The sequence below is a fragment of the Pseudophryne corroboree genome (genome assembly GCF_028390025.1).
Source record: "Pseudophryne corroboree isolate aPseCor3 chromosome 3 unlocalized genomic scaffold, aPseCor3.hap2 SUPER_3_unloc_3, whole genome shotgun sequence".
NCBI lineage: Eukaryota > Metazoa > Chordata > Amphibia > Anura > Myobatrachidae > Pseudophryne > Pseudophryne corroboree.
The window spans coordinates 4,576,670-4,601,171 of NW_026967519.1; the positions used below are offsets into that span (position 1 = coordinate 4,576,670).

Sequence of the window (24,502 nt, forward strand, 5' to 3'; positions counted from 1 at the left end):
TATTGTGTACGCTCGTCCGGGCACAGTATCCTAACTGAGGCTTGGAGGAGGGTCATAGGGGGAGGAGCCAGTGCACACCAGGTGATCCTAAAGCTTTCTTTAGATGTGCCCAGTCTCCTGCGGAGCCGCTATTCCCCATGGTCCTTACGGAGTTCCCAGCATCCACTACGGACTACGAGAAATAGAATTATCGGTAAGTAAATTCTTATTATACAGCAGCTATATTAGGGAAAAACACTTATATAAGGTTATCCCTATATATATATATAGCGCTCTGGTGTGTGCTGGCAAACTCTCCCTCTGTCTCCCCAAAGGGCTAGTGGGGTCCTGTCCTCTATCAGAGCATTCCCTGTGTGTGTGCTGTGTGTCGGTACGTTGTGTCGACATGTACGAGGAGGAAAATGGTGTGGAGGCGGAGCAATTGCCTGTGTTAGTGATGTCACCCCCTAGGGAGTCGACACCTGACTGGATGGTCTTATGGAAAGAATTACGTGATAGTGTCAGCACTTTACAAAAGACTGTTGACGACATGAGACAGCCGGCAAATCAGTTAATACCTGTACAGGCGTCTCAAACACCGTCAGGGGCTCTAAAGCGCCCGTTACCTCAGGTCGATACAGACACGGACACTGACTCCAGTGTCGACGGTGAGGAAACAAACGTATTTTCCAGTAGGGCCACACGTTACATGATCACGGCAATGAAGGAGGTTTTGAACATTTCTGATACTACAAGTACCACAAAAAAGGGTATTATGTGGGGTGTGAAAAAACTACCCGTAGTTTTTCCCGAATCAGATTAATTAAATGAGGTGTGTGATGAAGCGTGGGTTTCCCCCTATAAAAAACTGCTAATTTCTAAAAAGTTATTGGCATTATACCCTTTCCCGCCAGAGGTTAGGGCACGTTGGGAAACACCCCCTAGGGTAGTGTCAAAGTCAGAAAAATGTCTCAATGCACGTTGCCATATTTGCACCGCACACTGGTCCGCGCTGCGCGTGCGTACGCTCTCCCGTGGATGCGCATACCCGCAATAACGTGCACTCGCAGGCGCGGTATGCGTATTTACGGTAGAGTTTATGTGGTCGTAGCGTGCGACTCATTCGTTACATATTTTCACAATTAATGTAGTTTATAGATCACGGTCCCTTTGATAGATTCTGAAAGTTTGGTTAAAATACAATGTCCCAGAGCTGAGGAATCCCTCTTTATATCGTACGAAGGGTCTAACAGGAATCATACAGCAGTGTTTGGTACCCATCGGAAGAGTATTTAATTAGCAATATTCCGGTGTTGGTTTGGAGCGTATTAATCGCTCGTGCGAATAGTTATGGACATAAGAAGTTTATGTCCATTTCTATTAATTACACATACTCAGGTATGCGGCGGGAAACCCAGTTTCCCACCCACCTGAGCTGTTGGAAATCGTCACAGCCCACCTGTATGAATCACCCTATGACCTTTTGTTATGATACAGGGCCGAATTCCTTCGGCCAATGGACAATGGGATTGTAGGACCAGGAGATTGCATTGTGTGTGGGGCATAAATAGGCAGGCCGACCACATCCAGCTCTCACTCTCTCATCAACGGTTATCTGCTGATAGCCGGGAGCTGGATATCGAGGCGCAGGCGATCATACCCTTTGTGCGTAAGTTTCTCTCCGTAATCATTGTCTTTCTGTGAGCCAATTCCTCTCTCTCTCTCTCCATCCCTCTCTCTCTTCTTTACTCTTATATCTCTCATAGTATTATAGCATTGTATTGTATAGCATTCAGGTTAGTATAGTATTGTCTTTTTGTATTTATTGTTTAGATCTGTGGTTAGGAAGTCTCTGTTATATTGTAGTGTATCATATGTACTGTTATCCCCTTTTACAAGTATATTAGACATAATACAGTTAATAGGCCTTGGAACCTAAACCAGTATCTGTGTATTTTCTATAGTGATAAGTGTTCACTTGAGCGTCGGTGACGCTCAAGCAGCTTTGTAGATAGTCAGGTTACACAAGGTTGCACTTACACCCTGTACTCACATTAAGGTATTCAGTGTATTTCATTGGTATAAGGTTTTAACATAAAGGTATAGTGTTGTGAGCGTCTGCATCGCTGGTGACCTCCTCGTGGTCTCGAGCGTAAGCTACGCCATAGCGAATCATTACCCTAGACATAACCAATAACGTGTCCTGTGATCACTGGGCCGTGAGCGAACGTGACGCTTGAGCGTCTCGCCTACGGCTGAGCGATCGCTACGCAGATAGCGTACCATTACGGTACTTCTTAAGTAAACAGCGTACAGTGTTCTTAGCTTCATAAAGGGTTGTTTATACGACAAAGGAATTTAGCATTGTCAATTGCGGGCTCGTCCTATACTTCTCACATCTGCACTAGGTAGATCAGCAGACATTATCCCCCAGCAAAGGGTGGGAGATTGTCTCATAGTGCTGGCGGGATAAGCGTCTGCTTCGCTTAGATAAAGAGTGCTGAAGGAACCCGGTAACCGGAAGTAAGAACAAAACGCTTGTGTCCTTTTAAAACTGTTTATTTTTTTTTCTTTTGTCTTGCGTACGCACGCATATATCTGCATTTCTGTTTCATTTTCGTATATCACTATTCCTGTTTGCCAATTTTATAGTTGATAGAAAGTGCTAAAAAGAGATTTGCTGTTATTTCATAGTAGAGGTAATAGTTAAAGTATAGAACAAACACACGGTTTGTCTGAGATACAAGGCAGTCAGTGTGGATTGCGGTAGATGATCAGGGATCATTTACATTGATAAAAATATATTGTGTTACGGTGGATCCTTTGCATTGCGTACACGTGTCGCTAACAAAGACTAGCGTACGCAATCCAAAAGGCAGACGCACGCAGCGTACATTACGCAACGTAGCGTCCGGTTACGCTCACGTAGCTCAAGTCACGAAAAAGTTGAATTAGCGCAAAGCGATAATTAGCGCAAGGCGATAAGTAACGCACAGCGGTAGATAACGCGACGCGGTAAATAACGCAAATCTATTTTTGGAAAATCGGAAATTTAGTTTAACAGATCCTGCTCCTAATTGGTAACACTGTTGGGCTAAAGACAAATTTCTGCGCAGAAATAGATATAGAAACAAAAGTGTACATGTGTTGAGTGAGTGTGTTTTGTATACAAAAGTTTATATAACTTTAAGGTGGAACCAAAAGGAAAGCCGGGTACTCGTCAAGGGACATACGTGTAAGTGACATATACGGTGGCTAGGGAGGCATCCCTGGTTAAATAATATTTGAGCATTAGAGTATAGCGGACCATAAGGTAACAAGACCAGGAGGTCATAAGGTAAAGGTAACAGACCAGGAGGTCATAAGGTAACAAAGAGGTCCGCTATAAAAGTCCAGTGGCACAACGCCTGGGGTGTTGGTGCAGAACCCATATAGGCCATACAAGCTCTGGCTGAAGGAATCGCAGCCGGAAACATAGATTCCATTGATCTTTCAGTACATGACAAGTAGTGCTCGTGTACTGAACGATTGGACCGCACGTAATTGTGTGCAGTAGTTAGTAATCTGACCTAATACCATTAGAGTAAAGTGGTCACAAACGCTATTTGTACATTCTGACGTGATTTGTGTAATTTTTTATTTTTGGAAGGGAAGTTCGCTGGTCACTCGGGAACTATCCAACAACCGATACTTACTGGGGACTGGTAGGTCCAGCACGCCCCAGTAAATAAAGGTTCACAGGGGCCCTAGGTTGGGTACAGCAGCTCTGGCTACAGTGATTGCAGCACAGGCCAACGTGGGCGAGAAGTAAGTGGGGTACTTGATAAACCACCACCGCCGGCCTGCCCAAGGACATCTTGGTTTGTTTGTAAGGGTTCGCTGAAAGCCTTGATATTCAAGGAGGAATAGGCAACGCCTGCAGATTATGGGGGCCATTTGTTCAGGTAGGGGGCGATCAACCTCGGTTCGGGTTGATTCAGAGAACCGATCCATCGGGTCGGCACGATATGTGATGTGTAAGAAATATGGAAATCACGCTGAAGTTTTATGTGATGAATGGGAGAGAATGACTGTACAAGACAGGGACAAATTCCCAAGAATAGGTAGCTTCAGTCCAGTAGTGTTACAAAATTTAAGGAGGAGGATAAGTCTCGTTGAACCAACGAAGAGACAAAATAAACATTATGAATATTTACAGTTATGGCAACAGGAAAGTGAATTACAAAAAGAGTCTATTGACTTTTCTGACTCTTATCTTGAGAGGAGAGATATGGCAGCAGGAGAGGAGTTGATTGCGGAGAGAAAAGCACAAAGGTGGAACAATAAAAACGCTCTTAGCAACTGTAATATAGATTATAAGAATAAGTGTAATAAATGTAACAATGATTATTGTAATACTGTTGAATGTACAACTATTAACCTGTGCAAGCTGCACCCCATGTCAAACCTCCCTCAGGAATACAAACAAGAAAGTGAGCCCAGAACGATGTCGGCACCTCTTCCAGAAGCCATCCTACAAGACATCCAGGTGGACACGACCAAATTGGTAAAGGCAATAATCAAACCCCCTAACGGAGGGTCAGGTGAGGTCGTGTCCACAGGTACGTACAATGTTTTATATCACGCACAAACAAATGTACCCCATATTATAAGACCAAAACAAGATGATGTAACTGAGCTCGATCTGGCCAGGGTGATCTCAGTCCCCAATGGGAAGACTGACGATCAGGGAATCATTCCCGTCAAGGACAGTGCAATGCGCTGTCTCTGGTCCCGGACCGAATTGAGATCAATTATGTCTGAATTTCCTGATCCTAGGAGAAATCTAGCCAAATGTCAAAGGTTTATTAAAGAACTAGGAAACGCCACAGAACCCACCAACAAAGAGTGGCGGACAGTGCTGAGGGCATGTTTGCCCTCCAGGGTTGACCCTGAAAAATTCATTGCTGATTGTAAATTAAACACGGAGGTACCTTGTATGGAGGAACACAATCAGGAATGTATTAGGCAGATTAACCGACAGTTAGGAATATATTTCCCAGCTGCTGTCAAGTGGAATGACATTCTCTCTATAAGGCAAAACGAAAGGGAAAATGTTTCTAATTATTTCAATCGAGCACTGCAAATAATGGCTAGAAACACTGGGATCGCAGACATCAAGACAAATGCACAACATAAAGGAATAGCGGTTAAGGTATTAATGAATGGTTTAAAGGATGAATTAAAAACAAGGGTACAGACCACCAACCCAAACTGGAGAGATATCTCGGTGGCCGCACTAAGAGAGGCCGTCATTAATCATGACCAGAATATCACCAGGTACAGAGAGTCACTAAGAGATAAGTTAATGGCAGCAAATATACAGGCCCAAACCACAAGACCACCCCAACAAAAGCCCCACACCCCTGCGAGAAACCCAGATATGGTAGTCTGTTACCATTGTCATAAAAAGGGACACATTGCAAGAGATTGTAGATCAAGAGAAAGACAACGACATAATCATGGTATCCAAGGAACCAGGGAAGTACAGGGGAAACGATTGATGATGATGAGCATCCGAGCGTTTGAGGAGGCATCAAGTCGACCGGAACCCCAGGCCCCTAGCACATGGAGAAAGCCAAGGATTTGTTACAATTGTAGAAGAGAAGGGCATTATGCCAACAACTGTAATAACCCACATAAAGTTAGACCCCCTAGACCAAGAAATGAGAAAAATTAAAATACACACCATTATAATCAAGGATCACATAGGCAGGAAAGGTGATTATTAGGAATGGAGGCAAGCCTGAGGTAACGGTTAATGAAGTGGGAGGTCATTCACTAAAGACACAGGAATGACCAGGTGAAAAGTTGTAAATGTATTTGTGAAAAATGTTTTTCTCTCCCTCTCTCTATCCCCATCTCTGACGATTATTGGTAAGAATTCAAACATTGCATATTCGCTTGGTCCTTGCAGAAGTCTACCAAACCCCAGCATGACCTATCCACCACAATGTATTCTGGCCAGATACAGACAGTGGAATAATGCAAGTGCTGGTGGGGAGGGACTGCTCAAGGAAACCATTAGACACGTAGATACGACAGCCAAATAGTCTGACAATGTTTTCTTAATGTTGACAATGTTTAAAAATGCTTTGTTTCTCTTCTCTTATTGATGGTTATTGTCGAGTTATGTAATGTATATATGCACATGAATTGTTCTCTATCTCTTTTGTTTTATTTTCTCTCTCTTCTCACTCATGTTTCCATGATTTAAAGATGGTATGTCACCCCTCAGTTGGACCAATGGTAATGCCAGATTTTTGCTCCTTACAGAAAGATCGTCGGTTAGGAAGGAATATTGCATCACCAGAATGATCGTTTTTGAAGACTGAGAGACAACACCTTTGAGAGGACAGCAGAACAAGAAGAACAACAAGACGAGAGAACTTATTATCGTAACGAGTTCTCTCCCCCTCAAACTGATTTTCTTATACCCCCTTTACAAATTTCTTCTTTTCTCCTCCTGTAAGATGGACTTGCCCCAAGAGACTGTGATATGGATTTTCCCGTTAACCATGATGTTGACCAGAGCAGTCTGTTTCGGTGAGAGTACCAGTGAGGTCGAGAAAGGATCCAGAAAGGTCCTGATGACTGAGACGGAGGTGTAAATTTCCAATAGCAACCCAATCACCAAGCAAAGGCGAGTACCGGGCACGATCTAACAACCATGTTATCTGTAAACATTTTCTTTGAAGGATTGTTAGTTCAAAAAGAAAAAAACTGTATCTGTAGGCTCTGTGACAATGGTTGAAGCTGGATGCATAAAGAAATGCCAATCCAGTCTTAATATCCATATGGACCGGCATCCATTGAGTGACTATCACTCCTTAGTGGGTAACGTGTTAAACCAAACAGATTGTTGGGTATGCTCTCAAGTACCTCAGGGTCACAGCAAATCAGGGCTAGTACCATTTCCTTTAACGTTAGGGGAGGTACTTGAGCTAAGTGGTGGGAGACCGGTGGACCGGAGGTTTAACATCTCCAGCCCTCCTAGTTTGAAGCTCCACCAATACCATGTGGATAGGTCCCTCTTATGTTTTAACATCTCCAATCCCCGTAAGCCGGGAAATTGGGAAGTGTCATGGAGCAACCTTACCATGACCTTTTCACACAGAGCAGATAGAATGCCTACAGATACAGAGCTCGTACGCCACATAGCCAGTAGAGGAAAATCTTTCCGGTATCGATATACCTTAGGAAATAGGATTACTAGAGTTGGAGAGGTATCACCAGGATACTGTGCACATATCGTACAAACCGATACGTGCATTAAGCAGATGGAAGAATTAGGGTCAGGAGATTTCACCTGGAAGGTTTGTAACATGGTCATGTCCTTCTCCGTCCCATATGTTCTCCCCGATGATGCATATTTCATATGCGGGAGAAAGGCGTACAAGTGGCTTGCCCCAAACTCTGAAGGATTGTGTTACATTGGAAAAGTATTGCCTGAAGTGATGACTGTTACACATGACAAAATGAAGGACATACACCGTGGTGCCCAAGCTCCTTATACTCACACTCATTACGAGCACCGAGTTAAAAGACAACTGTCAGAAAGGTTAGAGCATCCGGCCTCTGATCTTATCCATGAATCCACCGGGATTCAGGTTCTGGTAGCGTTAGATTTCACTCGTACCGCTCGGGGAGTGATGAATTATAGATACATTTCCGCACTCGCCAATTTGTTAGATAATATCACTGAAATGTATGATGACACGTTTAGATACACTGGAAGAGAACTTCAAGCTTACAAAACAGAACTAGTTCAGCATAGGATGGTTCTTAATTATCTTACAGCAGTAACAGGCGGATATTGTGTTACATTGGCAACACAGTACGGCATAAAGTGTTGCACGTATATCACAAATAGCACCGAGGATCCGGTAGAGGTCATAGACCAAAAGATGGATGATATTCTCCAATTGAAGTGGGAATTTCGTCGAAAACACAATCTCACCCTTGCTGCTGTAGGTAATGAGCTGACTGGTTGGGTGTCATGGTTGAACCCGCGAAATTGGTTCTCCGGTTTAGGAGAGTGGGCTCAAGGAGTCATAATGGATGTTGGAAAGTTTCTACTATGTATCTTGGGTGTCGGTATATCGATTGGATTGATATTTAGATGCGGGCAGGCTTTAATGAGGTGCAAACAAAGTACAAAAGTGATGAGCTTGAGGAGTGAGGAAACTGTAATTAACCTGGATTTGATTTATGACCCAATGATAGAAACCAGAATGTGATGAAAATGCGATTATACGGTCCGTTTCTTTCACCTGTTTTTCTGCTTTTCTCCCAGATACAAAGACCCCCTTGGACGAGGAAGCTGACGAGACGAGATGTATACAGACAACGGATTGACCAAAGAAGAAGATTTGACAACTTTAAATATGGACACTTGATGAACTTTGCCATGGATCCCCAGTTTCCCTAGTATTTTTAAACTCACGCTAGCCCAACATTTTTTGTAAATCTGATGGCTCAGACAAAGCTATTTGCTCATGCCCAAGGAGCAATACAGCGCAAAGAAGACGACTCTCAACAGATACCGAACACAACTTCAACAACAGATGTACATTTCCCTGACATAGAATATCATTGCATTTTTCGTAAGTGTTCTTTATCTTCATCTCTACAACCCTCAGGTAACGACACACATAGACGATAGGGAATACAGGCACAGATATCAGCAACCACATACCTCCCCCATTCATGTATCATCAACTAAAATGTGCTCCCCATTTTGTTCAAAATCCGAAAAGAGCTCGGTAAAGTTTGACAGCCCATCCACAGACCTGCACCACAGGATAAGAAGGAATTCAAATGTATACTTCGCAATACCTCGAAGCTTGATTTACAACACGTACGGCACGATGATACATGACCCCCCAAACATGGATTCATACACACATGCTTCTGCTATCTCACTAGGTCATACCCTCTTCACACCTTCTCCTCTCTCCTCCCCTACCCAACCATGGAAATCAATTAACCCCTGACTTACATTTTTTTCCTTAAATGTTTTGTGGCAGTTATTATTGACTGCCAAAGGGTGGACTGTCAAAGTCAGAAAAATGTCTCAATGCACGTTGCCATATTTGCACCGCACACTGGTCCGCGCTGCGCGTGCGTACGCTCTCCCGTGGATGCGCATACCCGCAATAACGTGCACTTGCAGGCGCGGTATGCGTATTTACGGTAGAGTTTATGTGGTCGTAGCGTGCGACTCATTCGTTACATATTTTCACAATTAATGTAGTTTATAGATCACGGTCCCTTTGATAGATTCTGAAAGTTTGGTTAAAATACAATGTCCCAGAGCTGAGGAATCCCTCTTTATATCGTACGAAGGGTCTAACAGGAATCATACAGCAGTGTTTGGTACCCATCGGAAGAGTATTTAATTAGCAATATTCCGGTGTTGGTTTGGAGCGTATTAATCGCTCGTGCGAATAGTTATGGACATAAGAAGTTTATGTCCATTTCTATTAATTACACATACTCAGGTATGCGGCGGGAAACCCAGTTTCCCACCCACCTGAGCTGTTGGAAATCGTCACAGCCCACCTGTATGAATCACCCTATGACCTTTTGTTATGATACAGGGCCGAATTCCTTCGGCCAATGGACAATGGGATTGTAGGACCAGGAGATTGCATTGTGTGTGGGGCATAAATAGGCAGGCCGACCACATCCAGCTCTCACTCTCTCATCAACGGTTATCTGCTGATAGCCGGGAGCTGGATATCGAGGCGCAGGCGATCATACCCTTTGTGCGTAAGTTTCTCTCCGTAATCATTGTCTTTCTGTGAGCCAATTCCTCTCTCTCTCTCTCCATCCCTCTCTCTCTTCTTTACTCTTATATCTCTCATAGTATTATAGCATTGTATTGTATAGCATTCAGGTTAGTATAGTATTGTCTTTTTGTATTTATTGTTTAGATCTGTGGTTAGGAAGTCTCTGTTATATTGTAGTGTATCATATGTACTGTTATCCCCTTTTACAAGTATATTAGACATAATACAGTTAATAGGCCTTGGAACCTAAACCAGTATCTGTGTATTTTCTATAGTGATAAGTGTTCACTTGAGCGTCGGTGACGCTCAAGCAGCTTTGTAGATAGTCAGGTTACACAAGGTTGCACTTACACCCTGTACTCACATTAAGGTATTCAGTGTATTTCATTGGTATAAGGTTTTAACATAAAGGTATAGTGTTGTGAGCGTCTGCATCGCTGGTGACCTCCTCGTGGTCTCGAGCGTAAGCTACGCCATAGCGAATCATTACCCTAGACATAACCAATAACGTGTCCTGTGATCACTGGGCCGTGAGCGAACGTGACGCTTGAGCGTCTCGCCTACGGCTGAGCGATCGCTACGCAGATAGCGTACCATTACGGTACTTCTTAAGTAAACAGCGTACAGTGTTCTTAGCTTCATAAAGGGTTGTTTATACGACAAAGGAATTTAGCATTGTCAGTAGATAAGGGGCTCACACGCTTAACAAAACAAGTGGCGTTACCGTCTCCTGATACGGCCGCCCTCAAGGAACCAGCTGATAGGAAGCTGGAAAATATCCTAAAAAGTATATACACACATACTGGTATTATACTGCGACCAGCAATCGTCTCAGCCTGGATGTGCAGTGCTGGGGTGGCTTGGTCGGATTCCCTGACTGAAAATATTGATAGCCTGGACAGGGACAATATATTATTGACTATAGAGCATTTAAAGGATGCATTTCTATATATGCGAGATGCACAGAGGAATATTTGCACTCTGGCATCAAGAGTAAGTGCGATGTCCATTTCTGCCAGAAGAGGATTATGGACGCGACAGTGGTCAGGGGATGCGGATTCCAAACGGCATATGGAAATATTGCCGTATAAAGGGGAGGAGTTATTTGGGGTCGGTCTATCGGACCTGGTGGCCACGGCAACGGCTGGGAAATCCACCTTTTTACCCCAAGTCACCTCGCAGCAGAAAAGACACCGTCTTTTCAGGCTCAGTCCTTTCGTCCCCATAAGGGCAAGCGGGCAAAAGGCCACTCATATCTGCCCCGGGGCAGAGGAAGGGGAAAAAGACTGCAGCAGACAGCCTCTTCCCACGAGCAGAAGCCCTCCCCCGCTTCTGCCAAGTCCTCAGCATGACGCTGGGGCCTTACAAGCGGACTCAGGCACGGTGGGGGCCCGTCTCAAGAATTTCAGCGCGCAGTGGGCTCACTCGCAAGTGGACCCCTGGATCCTGCAGGTAGTATCTCAGGGGTACAAATTGGAATTCGAGACGTCTCCCCCTCGCCGGTTCCTGAAGTCTGCTTTACCAACGTCTCCCCCCGACAGGGAGGCGGTATTGGAAGCCATTCACAAGCTGTATTCCCAGCAGGTGATAATTAAGGTACCCCTCCTACAACAGGGAAAGGGGTATTATTCCACGCTGTTTGTGGTACCGAAGCCGGACGGCTCGGTGAGACCCATTTTAAATCTGAAATCCTTGAACACTTACATAAAAAGGTTCAAGTTCAAGATGGAGTCATTCAGAGCAGTGATAGCGAACCTGGAAGAAGGGGACTATATGGTGTCGCTGGACATCAAGGATGCTTACCTCCATGTCCCAATTTGCCCTTCTCACCAAGGGTACCTCAGGTTTGTGGTACAGAACTGTCACTATCAGTTTCAGACGCTGCCGTTTGGATTGTCCACGGCACCCCGGGTCTTTACCAAGGTAATGGCCGAAATGATGATTCTTCTTCGAAGAAAAGGCGTCTTAATTATCCCTTACTTGGACGATCTCCTGATAAGGGCAAGGTCCAGAGAACAGTTAGAGGTCGGAGTAGCACTATCTCAAGTAGTACTACGACAGCACGGATGGATTCTAAATATTCCAAAATCGCAGCTGATTCCGACGACACGTCTGCTGTTCCTAGGGATGATTCTGGACACAGTACAGAAAAAGGTGTTTCTCCCGGAAGAGAAAGCCAGGGAGTTATCCGACCTAGTCAGGAACCTCCTAAGACCAGGCCAAGTGTCAGTACATCAATGCACAAGGGTCCTGGGAAAGATGGTGGCTTCTTACGAAGCGATTCCATTCGGCAGATTCCACGCAAGAACTTTTCAGTGGGATCTGCTGGACAAATGGTCCGGATCGCATCTTCAAATGCATCAGCGGATAACCCTGTCTCCAAGGACAAGGGTGTCTCTCCTGTGGTGGTTACAGAGTGCTCATCTCCTAGAGGGCCGCAGATTCGGCATTCAGGATTGGGTCCTGGTGACCACGGATGCCAGCCTGAGAGGCTGGGGAGCAGTCACACAGGGAAGAAATTTCCAGGGCTTGTGGTCAAGCATGACGTCACTTCACATAAATATCCTGGAACTAAGGGCCATTTACAATGCCCTAAGTCAGGCAAGACCTCTGCTTCAGGATCAGCCGGTGTTGATACAGTCGGACAACATCACGGCAGTCGCCCACGTAAACAGACAGGGCGGCACAAGAAGCAGGAGGGCAATGATGGAAGTGGCAAGGATTCTTCGCTGGGCGGAAAATCATGTGATAGCACTGTCAGCAGTGTTCATTCCGGGAGTGGACAACTGGGAAGCAGACTTCCTCAGCAGACACGATCTTCACCCGGGGGAGTGGGGACTTCACCCAGAAGTCTTCCACATGATTGTGAACCGTTGGGAAAAACCAAAGGTGGACATGATGGCGTCCCGCCTCAACAAAAAACTGGACAGATATTGCGCCAGGTTAAGGGACCCTCAGGCAATAGCTGTGGACGCTCTGGTAACACCGTGGGTGTACCAGTCGGTGTATGTGTTCCCTCCTCTTCCTCTCATACCAAAAGTACTGAGAATCATAAGAAGGAGAGGAGTAAAGACTACACTCGTGGCTCCGGATTGGCCAAGAAGGACTTGGTACCCGGAAATTCAAGAGATGCTCACGGAAGACCCGTGGCTTCTACCTCTAAGAAAGGACCTGCTCCAGCAGGGACCATGTCTGTTCCAAGACTTACCGCGGCTGCGTTTGACGGCATGGCGGTTGAACGCCGGATCCTGAAGGAAAAAGGCATTCCGGATGAAGTCATCCCTACCCTGATCAAAGCCAGGAAGGATGTAACCGTACAACATTATCACCGTATTTGGCGTAAATATGTTGCGTGGTGCGAGGCCAGGAAGGCCCCTACAGAGGAATTTCAACTGGGTCGATTCCTGCATTTCCTGCAAACAGGACTGTCTATGGGCCTCAAATTAGGGTCCATTAAGGTTCAAATTTCGGCCCTGTCAATATTCTTCGAAAAAGAACTAGCTTCTGTTCCTGAAGTTCAGACGTTTGTCAAGGGAGTACTGCATATACAGCCTCCTTTTGTGCCTCCAGTGGCACCTTGGGATCTCAATGTAGTTTTGGGATTCCTAAAATCACATTGGTTTGAACCACTCACCACTGTGGACTTAAAATATCTCACATGGAAAGTGGTAATGCTGTTAGCCCTGGCTTCAGCCAGGCGTGTCTCAGAATTGGCGGCTTTATCCTATAAAAGCCCTTACCTAATTTTTCATACGGACAGGGCAGAATTGAGGACTCGTCCCCAATTTCTCCCTAAGGTGGTTTCAGCATTTCACTTAAACCAGCCTATTGTGGTGCCTGCGGCTACTAGGGACTTGGAGGATTCCAAGTTGCTGGACGTGGTCAGGGCCCTGAAAGTGTATGTTTCCAGGACGGCTGGAGTCAGAAAATCTGACTCGCTGTTTATCCTGTATGCACCCAACAAGCTGGGTGCTCCTGCTTCTAAGCAGACGATTGCTCGTTGGATTTGTAGTACAATTCAGCTTGCACATTCTGTGGCAGGCCTGCCACAGCCAAAATCTGTAAAAGCCCATTCCACACGGAAAGTGGGCTCATCTTGGGCGGCTGCCCGAGGGGTCTCGGCTTTACAACTTTGCCGAGCAGCTACTTGGTCAGGGGCAAACACGTTTGCTAAATTCTACAAATTTGATACCCTGGCTGAGGAGGACCTGGAGTTCTCTCATTCGGTGCTGCAGAGTCATCCGCACTCTCCCGCCCGTTTGGGAGCTTTGGTATAATCCCCATGGTCCTTTCGGAGTCCCCAGCATCCACTAGGACGTTAGAGAAAATAAGAATATACTTACCGATAATTCTATTTCTCATAGTCCGTTGTGGATGCTGGGCGCCCATCCCAAGTGCGGATTGTCTGCATTACTTGTACATAGTTATTGTTACAAAAATCGGGTTATTGTTGTTGTGAGCCATCTTTTCAGAGGCTCCTTCTGTTATCATGCTGTTAACTGGGTTCAGATCACAAGTTGTACGGTGTGATTGGTGTGGCTGGTATGAGTCTTACCCGGGATTCAAAATCCTTCCTTATTGTGTACGCTCGTCCGGGCACAGTATCCTAACTGAGGCTTGGAGGAGGGTCATAGGGGGAGGAGCCAGTTAGTCTTAAAGCTTTTTACTTTTGTGCCCAGTCTCCTGCGGAGCCGCTATCCCCATGGTCCTTTCGGAGTCCCCAGCATCCACTACGGACTATGAGAAATAGAATTATCGGTAAGTAAATTCTTATTTTCAGCATTACAGTTGATTTAAAAATCTTGGGGGTGCAAATAATGAACACGGACTACAAGGGGTTAAACAGACGGGAAATTATTGGGAACCATTGTGTGTCTAATACTCTGATAGTCTCCTGATTACTCTGAATAAATGAAATTCTGCATTTACAAAGATTTAATTTTTATATGGGTTATTTAGGGTGAAGGTCTGACTAATGTTAAGGCAGAAGATCTAGGGGTAGAAGAAGAGACCAATCTGACTGATATTAAGGTAGAAAATATAAAGGAGGAAGAAGAAGAGACGTATGTGACTGATATGAAGATAGAAGATACAGAGGGAGAAGAAGAGACGTATGCTAGTGATCTGAAGGCAGAAGATATAGGGGAAAAAGAAGAGATGTATGTGACAGAGATTAAGGTGGAAAATGTAAAGGAGGAAGAAGAGACGTATGTGATGGGTGATCAGCCATGTAAGGAGGATGAAATCCCTACAGGTCTGAGCATAGGTGAGTAATAATCACTAAATACAGAACAAAGTCACATATTCTCCTTGTTCTGTCCTCACAGCGTCCCTATTATACTCCTGCTCTCCTCCTCACATCATGTCACTGTGTGTTACCAGCCCAGAGATCTGACCAGTCTCCTCCCCAGACTCTCTGGTGTATCTCATACATCAGGAGCCATCAGGCCTATTATACTCCTGCTCTCCTCCTCACATCATGTCACTGTGTGTTACCAGCCCAGAGATATGACCAGTGTCCTCCCCACACTCTCTGGTGTATCTCATACATCAGGAGCCATCAGTCCCTATTATACTCCTGCTCTCCTCCTCACATCATGTTACTGTGTGTTACCAGCCCAGATATCTGACCAGTCTCCTCCCCCCACTCTCTGGTGTATCTCATACATCAGAAAATGATGCCATGGTGATTCCATCACTGATCAATAGGATGAGATGACATGAGACATTACCCATGAGTTCTCCTTGTGCTCTACCACATGATATTTTTTTTTCTCCCATCTGAGCTACCACATATCATGTTCTCTGTATGAATTCTTTGGGCAGGGTGCTGAACACTGAGGGGGCACATTTCTAAAGGACAACATTTTGGACTCTTATCTTCTAGAAAGTATTTTGTTGCTATGGGCAACATCTCCACTTCTATAAACCCGCTCTTTAGTAAATATACCCCTATGCTTGGCTACAGCTCCATGTCGGCACATCCACACTATTGCTCATCTTTTACATGACAATAAAGGCAGGGAACTTGTTCACAAAAATAATGACTGGGTTCCACAGGACGCATTAGAGTGCCGGAACTTAGCGGACACTGCACATACCATCCTCCTGGATTCTCTAACAGTGCAGCCACAGTCTGCATCCCCCGGCAGCAGGAGGAAAAGTGAGCGGTTGGGAGGGAGGGGAAGGTGGAGCCAGTAGTTTGTGAGAGATTAGTGTGGAGTCCAGGAGGGAGTGTGCAAGCCAGCCTTTGAGACCAGCACAAGAAGCTATAAGATGGAACTCCTCTACAGGAGCGCACCACATAGAGAGCTACTAGAGGAGGCGAGCCGAGAGATTGTGCCTGGCTGTGTGTCCAGCACTGATTGTGAGGGCAGAAGTGAATGAATGAGTGAGAGGAGGATTACGACCCTGGGGAAGCAGGCAGAGAGAGACATGACTGAGTGGGAATGTGAGCTGCAGAATGCAGAACTCAGGGGCAAGTAATGAGTAGCTCAACTGCGGGGTAGCCGTCCCCTGCTCTGGAGGTGAGTAATGATGTAACCTAAACCAAACTGCAGGGGGAGAACAGGAAACGTTCAGTTTGTCAGCAGATAAGCATTTCTCATATCTGGGGCCTGTATTGTGTGTCGATCTCCGGAGTGCTCCCTGTATTGTATATAGCTTTGTAAAATGCCTGTCATTATTATTAATCCAAACGTAAACGTTGGTTGGGTGACCGGAAGCCTTAATAAGGCCCTGATCTAGTCAATCAGATATTGCTTTCCCCAAACAGCCAATCACAAGCAGTCAGGCTGTAGATGCAGGGAAAGTCCTGGGGACAGATGGGAGTTTTTATGTATGTAATAATCTATGATGGAGCTGTGCAGTAGGGCCTCATATATTTTCATAACCTAGTTAGAACAGAGTTAGTTTTGGGTGGGTTATTTTGTTTCTGTGCAGGGTAAATACTGGCTGCTTTATTTTTACACTGCAATTTAGATTTCGGTTTGAACACCCCACCCAAATCTAACTCTCTCTGCACATGTTATATCTCCCCCCCCCCCCCCCCCCTGCAGTGCACATGGTTTTGCCAGTTAGAGAAAAAGTTTGCTGCTGCTATCAAGTCTGAATTAGGCCCCAGGAGATCAGCTCTGCCAGACTTGGTAAGTGACTACCGGGTTCTGGAGTGCTGCGACATTAGTGCTCACCCCTAGATGGGGGTAAACACCCTACAAATGACTTGTTAGGAAAATTCTGGTGACATTTCTGAAGGAGTTGAGGAGCATGAATATCTAGAGCCCTGACCCAACAGCGTTGTTAAGGACAATATCCTTTCCAGTCCACTACAAATTGAACTGAGCCTCGAGAAATTCTGGAGTCCCAAGATTTATTTTACCTCTTACTCTTGATGCTCCACTGGAATATCCAAAGGAGGATTGTAGGGTGTCGAAAACTGAGAACTAGAAGTTTGAGGAGGGAGACGTAAAATACACTCGATTATCTGAGTTTATAAAGATGTTTCCGACATATGCCTTTGGGTTGATTGCTTGAATGATCTGGAAGGGACCAATGAATCTGGGAGTGAGCTTCATGGTGGGAACCTTCAAGAACAGATGTTTAGTTGATAACCAGAGTTCATCACCAGGTCTCTGCAACGGAACCTTCTTCCTCTTATAGGCAAATTGATTGTACCTGCAAGTTGCACAGATACCTTTTCTCTTAAAACGTGTTGAGGAAGAAGTTCATGGTATCGTGGACAGCTGGGACCAGTAGGCTGGTAGTTCTGGTAGAACAGAATGCAATCCTTACTGGATGAAGAACGAAGAGTGACCAGAAGTCTTGTGGAAAATATTGTGGATGAATTTAACCCAATTTAACATTTATGCCAACCAGGATGACTGGGTCTCACTATTACGTGAGACCCAGTCATCCTGGTTGGCATAAATGTTTTTATTTATTCGCTCCATCTGTCCAACTCTGAGGTTGGTAGGCTGATGAGATGCTCTGGTTGATATCAAAGCACTTGCATAGAACCCTCCAATACTTAATTGACCATGTTCTTGGGGCACCCATGCCACCTAAAAATCTCCCTTATGAATGCTTCTGACAGTTTTGGAACTGAAGGTAAACCCTTTAATGGAACAAAGTGAGCGGCCTTGGAGAATTTATCCACCACTACCAAGATTGTATGGAACTCTTGTCAGAAAGGTAGATCTGTAATGAAGTCTGTGGAGATGTTGGCATTGGTAGTGGAAGCAAGGAACTTGTGGAAGAGTGCAGTGAAATCTTGTGTTGAGCGTAGATGTGGACAGGCTGTCACAAAATCCTTGACTTCTCAACGTATAATACCTGAGGATTAGTTGCAAGGTTCTCTTCACCCCTGTGTGACCGGTGGAGCCTGGTAAATGTTCCCACTGGAGTAGTTTAGTACGGAGTTCAGGTGCCACAAATGGTTTCCCCAGAGAACTTTGACCTTGTTGGTAAGTGCTACAAAGCAAGCAGGTTTCAAAATCGACTAATCCTCCCAAATTTCACCCTCAGTGGAACTGAATACCTGGGGCAAGGCGTCAGCTGTACTGTTTTTACTTCTTGGATGGTAGGTGATAACCAGGTTGAAGCTATCAAAGAATAACGACCACCTGAACTGGCAGGCATTGAGCTGTTTGAGGTATGTTAGGTTCTTGTGGTCAGTGTAGACTCACAGGGAATTTTGCCCCCTCCAGCAGTTATTGCCACTCTTGCAGGGCCAGCTTCATGGATAATAATTCTTTATGCCTGACTGCATAATTTATCTCCGGAGCCAAGAACTTATTGGAAATGAAACCACAAGAACACCATTTTCCCTCTTCTTCAGGTTTTTGTAAAAGCACCGCCCAACTGTAAAGGCATCCACCTGCAGGAAGAAAGACTTCCTGTAGGTGGAAGAAAAAACACTGAAGAAACACTGTTGGGTATCGGTTATTGACTGTGATGGCATTCAGACCCCGGTAATCAATACAAGGTCTTAAACCTCCATCCTTCTTAATTGCCTGACTTAGCCTCTCTAACGAACCTACGTTCAGACACGGCCTGGGTTTCTGGAAGCAATAGAAGAATCACTCTTCCATAAGGCGTTTTCGAAGGTAACGGATTGATAGAGCAGTCCCAATACCGATGTGCAGGCAGTGTTTTAGCGGCCTTCTTGCTGAAAACATCCCTGAAAGACTATTACGGAGCTGGTAAAGGCTTCTCTTGGGAGATGGTTGAATTTTGAATAACTCTCTATGCAGAGGTCTGATTGTCGGCAAGCATCTCTGATGGCACTGAACTCCCCATGACAAGATTTAAGGTGCATACACACTACACAATATAGTAAGTGAGAGAGCTCATTCTTACCCTCCTGAGCTATATCGCTTACTATAGTGCACGCATGTCCAAACTGCGGCCCTCCAGCTGTTGAGAAACGACATATCCCAGCATGCCCTGACACAGCTTTAGCATTCTCTGACAGCAAAATTGTGTCAGGGCATGCTGGGATATGTTGTTTCACAACAGCTGGAAGGCCGCAGTTTTGGACATGCCTGCTATAGTGTGTATGCTGCTGACGATGGCCGACGCGTGGCCCCACGTGTCGTTAACGACCCTTGGTGTCAGCCGTGCATGCAGCTCAATTTGGACTCATCGTCCAAAGCTTCATACACTGGCCAGCTGCGGCATGATGTCACTGCGAAATCGCTAGCATTATCGCACAGTGTATATGCCCACGTCGGGCGTGCAGGGATGGAGACACACTAGGCGATGACCAGTCATAGAGCACATCGCCTAGTGTCTACGCACATTTAGAGTTCACTCAAGTCTAATGTGGGAGTGTGCTTACATAGCCACGGAAGGCCAAGGACTATCAGACTCAGCTGACGGGAGTTTATAGGAGGAAATGAACTCCCTGTGGGCACCAACCTGCATGGTTACTTCTGTAGTTTGGGAGCAGATGGTAGCTCTAGGAAGTTTATTCCCATCCACTCCGATGATAGAGTGGAGTCTGCAGAGGCACACTAGCAATTCCAAATGCCTGAACTTTCTTGGCCATGATAAAAAAAATTGGCATCTGCACCATGAAGGCCTTGAGTGTTTTGGAAGATTTCTCCCACACTAAGGTCATATCAGTAGAAAACTGTGATGAAGTGTTTTATTTTGGGGTCTATTGGAATCCACCTAGTCTGACCACCCCTCATTCAGTTCCTCTCATTTCCCAGATGCTTGGGGCAGCCAGTAAGAATGTGACTTAGTTCACCACAGTATAAGCACATCTTATTCTTGGATCTCCTTTCCCTCTCTTCGGCAGGGAGACATGACTTCCCAACCTGCATGGGTTCTTCAGAAGGTATAACAGGAGTCCTGAAATATAGAGCTAGCTTAAAACTAAACCATCCCTTTCCTGCACTCTTTCTTTATAGCGGAGGTCTACCCAGATAAATAAAGGTATCAGGAATGTCGCCAGTTTTCTGGATGCCAGTTTATCCTTAACCCACTCCCATAGCCCTTGCATGAGGCAAGTGTTCTGAACTGCACCGCATATCATCTTACGGACTGGGTGCCTTGTGTCAGTTGCAATATACCTGATGCTGTGGAGTACACCCTTCCAAGTGCAAATTGATGAATTCAGGATCCATAATGGTGTGACAGCTCCTGCAGCTTGATCAGGCACTGCAGGAGGTAGCATCACCTGTACTGCCTAATCTGGGCTTGATTATTCTCTTGGTTCTTGACTCTGGTGTAGAGATTTTTCAGAAAATCTCGTAACAAAAGATTACCAGTGGAATACATGTTGTGGGCCACATAGCAGAGACTGCAGCCAGAGGACGCCATGGAGAAGCTGGAGACTTCAGCAGTAGGCACCGGCGACTCCACACCTGCACCCGACTAGTAGACCAGTGCTGCCAGACCCAGTAAGTGACCACCGGGTTCCAGAGCACTGTGACACTTCATATTCTGTAATCTTCCCAGCTGTAGATGAGGGAGCCTGGCTCAGGCGTCTCCTGTCATTACAGTGATACCTAATGAGGGCCAGTATCTATTGTTCTCCAGGAGACACTGTCCCATCTCACTTCTAGTTGTGGATCAGAAATGGTTTTGCCATAATCATAAGAAACTGGATACGCCCTTCCCTTCCACCCATTATTCACTGGGATCAGTTGGGATTTGTTTTTTTTAGGGAAAGAAAGGTTATCTTCTCCAGCATGCTCACTCATTGCTGAGTTTTGGGGCTCTCAGTATTGTCTTTTTATGTTGAGAAAGTCCTCCGATCATAAACTGGGCTTTTTTGGAAGTGACTACCACAAGACAGACCTCTGTGTGGCCACCAGGGAGAAGACTATGAATGTGGCCTGTTTTCCAGCTCTGCAGCCACTGAAAAACTCAGATCCTGATATTTGGTCACTAGGGACCTCCAATGTGCTGCCCTCCAGGATCCTAGCATGGGCTTCACACCAGTCGTCTCTCTATATTTCCTGGCAGTCCTGGCTGACGCAATTTACTCCTCCGACGAGCTTGAGCAGCCGGGATTTTCTTGCTTGATTCTCTGGGCCTCCTGACTACAGATTGTTAAGTTTGTTTAGCTTACAGGAAAAAGCAATACTTGAATACACAAGTGTTCAGGCCGCTGCGACCACTAAGCGTGTGTGTGATAAACCTCTATGAAATGCGTGCACGTTGCGTAAGCATGCCGTCACGCTGTAAGCACAAAGTAGCTACACGTGCGGCCGAATACACTTTAAACCCCTAACAGGAAAGGAATGCGACACCAATTGTATATGTTATGTTGTGGTCCAACGCAGCAACAAATATTTACTTAAAAGGGGGTTCACCGAGAAATACAAGAGAAAAGGCTACAACCAATGGATACATAAGTTTGTTCGCCTGCGCCACCCGGATCCGGTCCTCAGTCAATCTGGAAAGATGACCTTCAGAGAATAGACTGAGCCTGGCCAGGAAGCTTGGCTCTTATACAGTGATCCAAAGCATGAAACAAAGGAAACTGTAATCTCTTCTTTCATAGGTCAAAGGGCTGGTCATTTACAATACATGAGGGGTCATAGGTCGGTTTGAATAGGTGGGCGATGCCTGGTCCAGGTGCACTTGCAGGTGTCCTCCACTGGGTTCCTGCCGAATATCAGGAGTACAGTAAATACATTGTGATAATAATGTATTCCTGCGCATATCTATGCAAACTGTCATCAGAATATTGCCCTTGAAATACTGTACATCTGGATACCAAACACCACATCCTAACCTAATTCTGTACTCTCATATCCTGTAAAGTTGAATCCCTCTGTTGTTATACTTCCAAAGCAAATGTAACTTGCTGATGTGGTGTGTGTATGCTATGTGTAAATTATGCACTATGTGGATTAAATATCAGATATATCTTTGTGGCTTTTCCATGCGAATGCATATGCTACCGTATTTACTCATACCATGCGTTATTACGCAGGACTTTCTGAACCAATATACACAACCTGCGGGCATGCGCACGCACGGCAGAACATGCACGAATGCATGTGGGTATAATATTTTCGACTTCAAAAGTCCACCCTTTGGCAGTAAACAATAACTGCCACACATAACTAATAATACTGAAAATATTGCATTTACAATATGTCCAAAATTTCGGTTAACAGGGGAAGAGTTGTAGGTGGGAAATGTATAGCCTAGTGGGATAGGAAAAACTGTGTAAGTATGAGTAAATGTCTGAGGGGCATGCATCATCGTGCCGTATATGTTCTAATTAAGCTACTGGGTACTACGAAGTATATATTAAATCCTCATCCCGTATTTAGGGTCTGTACATGGACAAACAAACACTACCGAACTCTTTCTAGGCAAAGGCCATTAGCCCTCACCTTGTCCGGATTCTTATAATAACAAATGGGGAGCACATTTATCTGATGATACATGTGGGGGAGACATGTGTATGCTATTATGTGTGGATAACATTTATCGACTATATGTGTCATTAACTGAAGATTGCAGAGATGAGGGTAAGACACATAAAAATACATTTACATAAATTTGGGTATACTGAAGTCTATTCCGGTCGGTTGTCTCTGGGTAGAGCGGAAAACAGAAAAATGGTGAAAGAAACAGGCCATGAAATTCATTTACAATCCTTATCACAGCACTGTTTCTACGGTCGGGTCATAAATAAAATCTGCCGCTGTTACAACGCCCTCGCTCATTAGACATCAAATTTGTCCTGTGTTTGCGCTGCGTCAAAATTCGAACACATCTGAATATCAGACCAATAATTATGACTATACCCAGGATACAGAGGAGAAACTTTCCCACACTTGCAATCACATTTTGCACCCACTCTCCTTACCCAGAGAACCATTTGAGTGGGTTCAATCATGAGGCCAATTCATTACCCACAGCCATCAAGGTAAGGTTTTGTTTCCTTCTGAACTCCCACTTCAACTGCAAGATCTCGTCCATCTTTTGATCGATGATCTCCGTTGGGTCTTCGGTGCTGTTCGTAACGCAAGAGTAACACAGTACCCACCTGTCACAGCCGTGACGTAATTCAAGACCATCCTGTGCTGGACCAGTTCCTTCTTGTAGGCTTGCAGCTCCCTATCCGTATACCTGAAGGTGGCCTCATACATCTCGGTGATATTATCTATCAAGTTCACCAGCGCATGGATGTACCTATAATTTATAATCCTCTGGCAGTACGGGTGATATCTAATGCGAGAAGAATTTGAATCCCGGTGGATTCATGGATCAAATCAGAGGCTGCGTGCTTTGTCTTATCTATAAGGTGTCTCTTGACAATGTGTTCATAATGTGTGTGAGTATAAGGAGTCTGAGCGTTGCAGTGAATGTCTTTCATTTTGTGGTGTGCAATGGTCATAACCTCTGGTAGTACTCTCCCAATATAACACAACCCTTCAGAGCTCGGAGTAAGCCACTTGTACGCTTTCCTTCCACATATGAAGTAGGCATCATCTAGAAGAACATAAGGGACAAAATGCAACAAAACCATATCACAGATTTTTCTTATAAAGAAACCGGTCCCCAGTTCTCTCATTTGCTCAGTACAAGTATCGGGCCGGATGATGTGGGCACAATACCCCGGCAACACTTTTCCAGCCCACCTGGTTTTGGTCCCACGTGTATACCTGTATCGGAAGTACCTCCCACTTGTGGCTATCCTACGTATAAGTTCAGAGTTGATGGGTACTTTATCAGCTCTATGTGAGAAGGTAATTGTCTGGTTATTCCATGTCATATCCCAATTTCCTGGTTTCCGGAAATTGGACACGTTAAAGCACAATAGTGACCTATCTACATTGTCCACCGGTCTCCCCCCCCCCCCCCCCCCCCCCCCGTAATTTGAGTACCTCATCCATTGTTAAAGGGTATGGCACTAATCCCGACTTACTCTGTCCTTGAGGTACTTGTGAGCACACCCAGCATTTTGTTTGGTTTAAGACCGTACCCACTAATGAGTGGTAATCACTCAAAGGATGTCCGCTCATGTCGATATTATCGTTTGACTGACATCTCTGGATGCACCCATCTTCACCTATGTTATTGCAGTGCGCACATATGCAGTATTCATCAGACAATAACCCCTCACATTGCCTCCGAGCTCCGTGACTACCAAATCTCTTACTGATAACAGCTTTTTCCAAAGTGATGCGCTGATCCTGGGGTCCTACGAATCCATA

General features: G+C 45.2%; 1 protein-coding gene across 1 annotated transcript in view; it reads left to right on the top strand.

Moving 5' to 3' along the window:
- Positions 1 to 24,502, top strand: part of LOC134983936 (zinc finger protein OZF-like) — a 61,150-nt gene that overhangs the window by 15,618 nt on the left and 21,030 nt on the right. Inside the window, exon 5 of the mRNA XM_063949546.1 lies at positions 14,772 to 15,078. Within this exon, the coding sequence (XP_063805616.1) occupies positions 14,772 to 15,078 (307 nt within the window). The remainder of the gene's footprint in view (positions 1 to 14,771; positions 15,079 to 24,502) is intronic.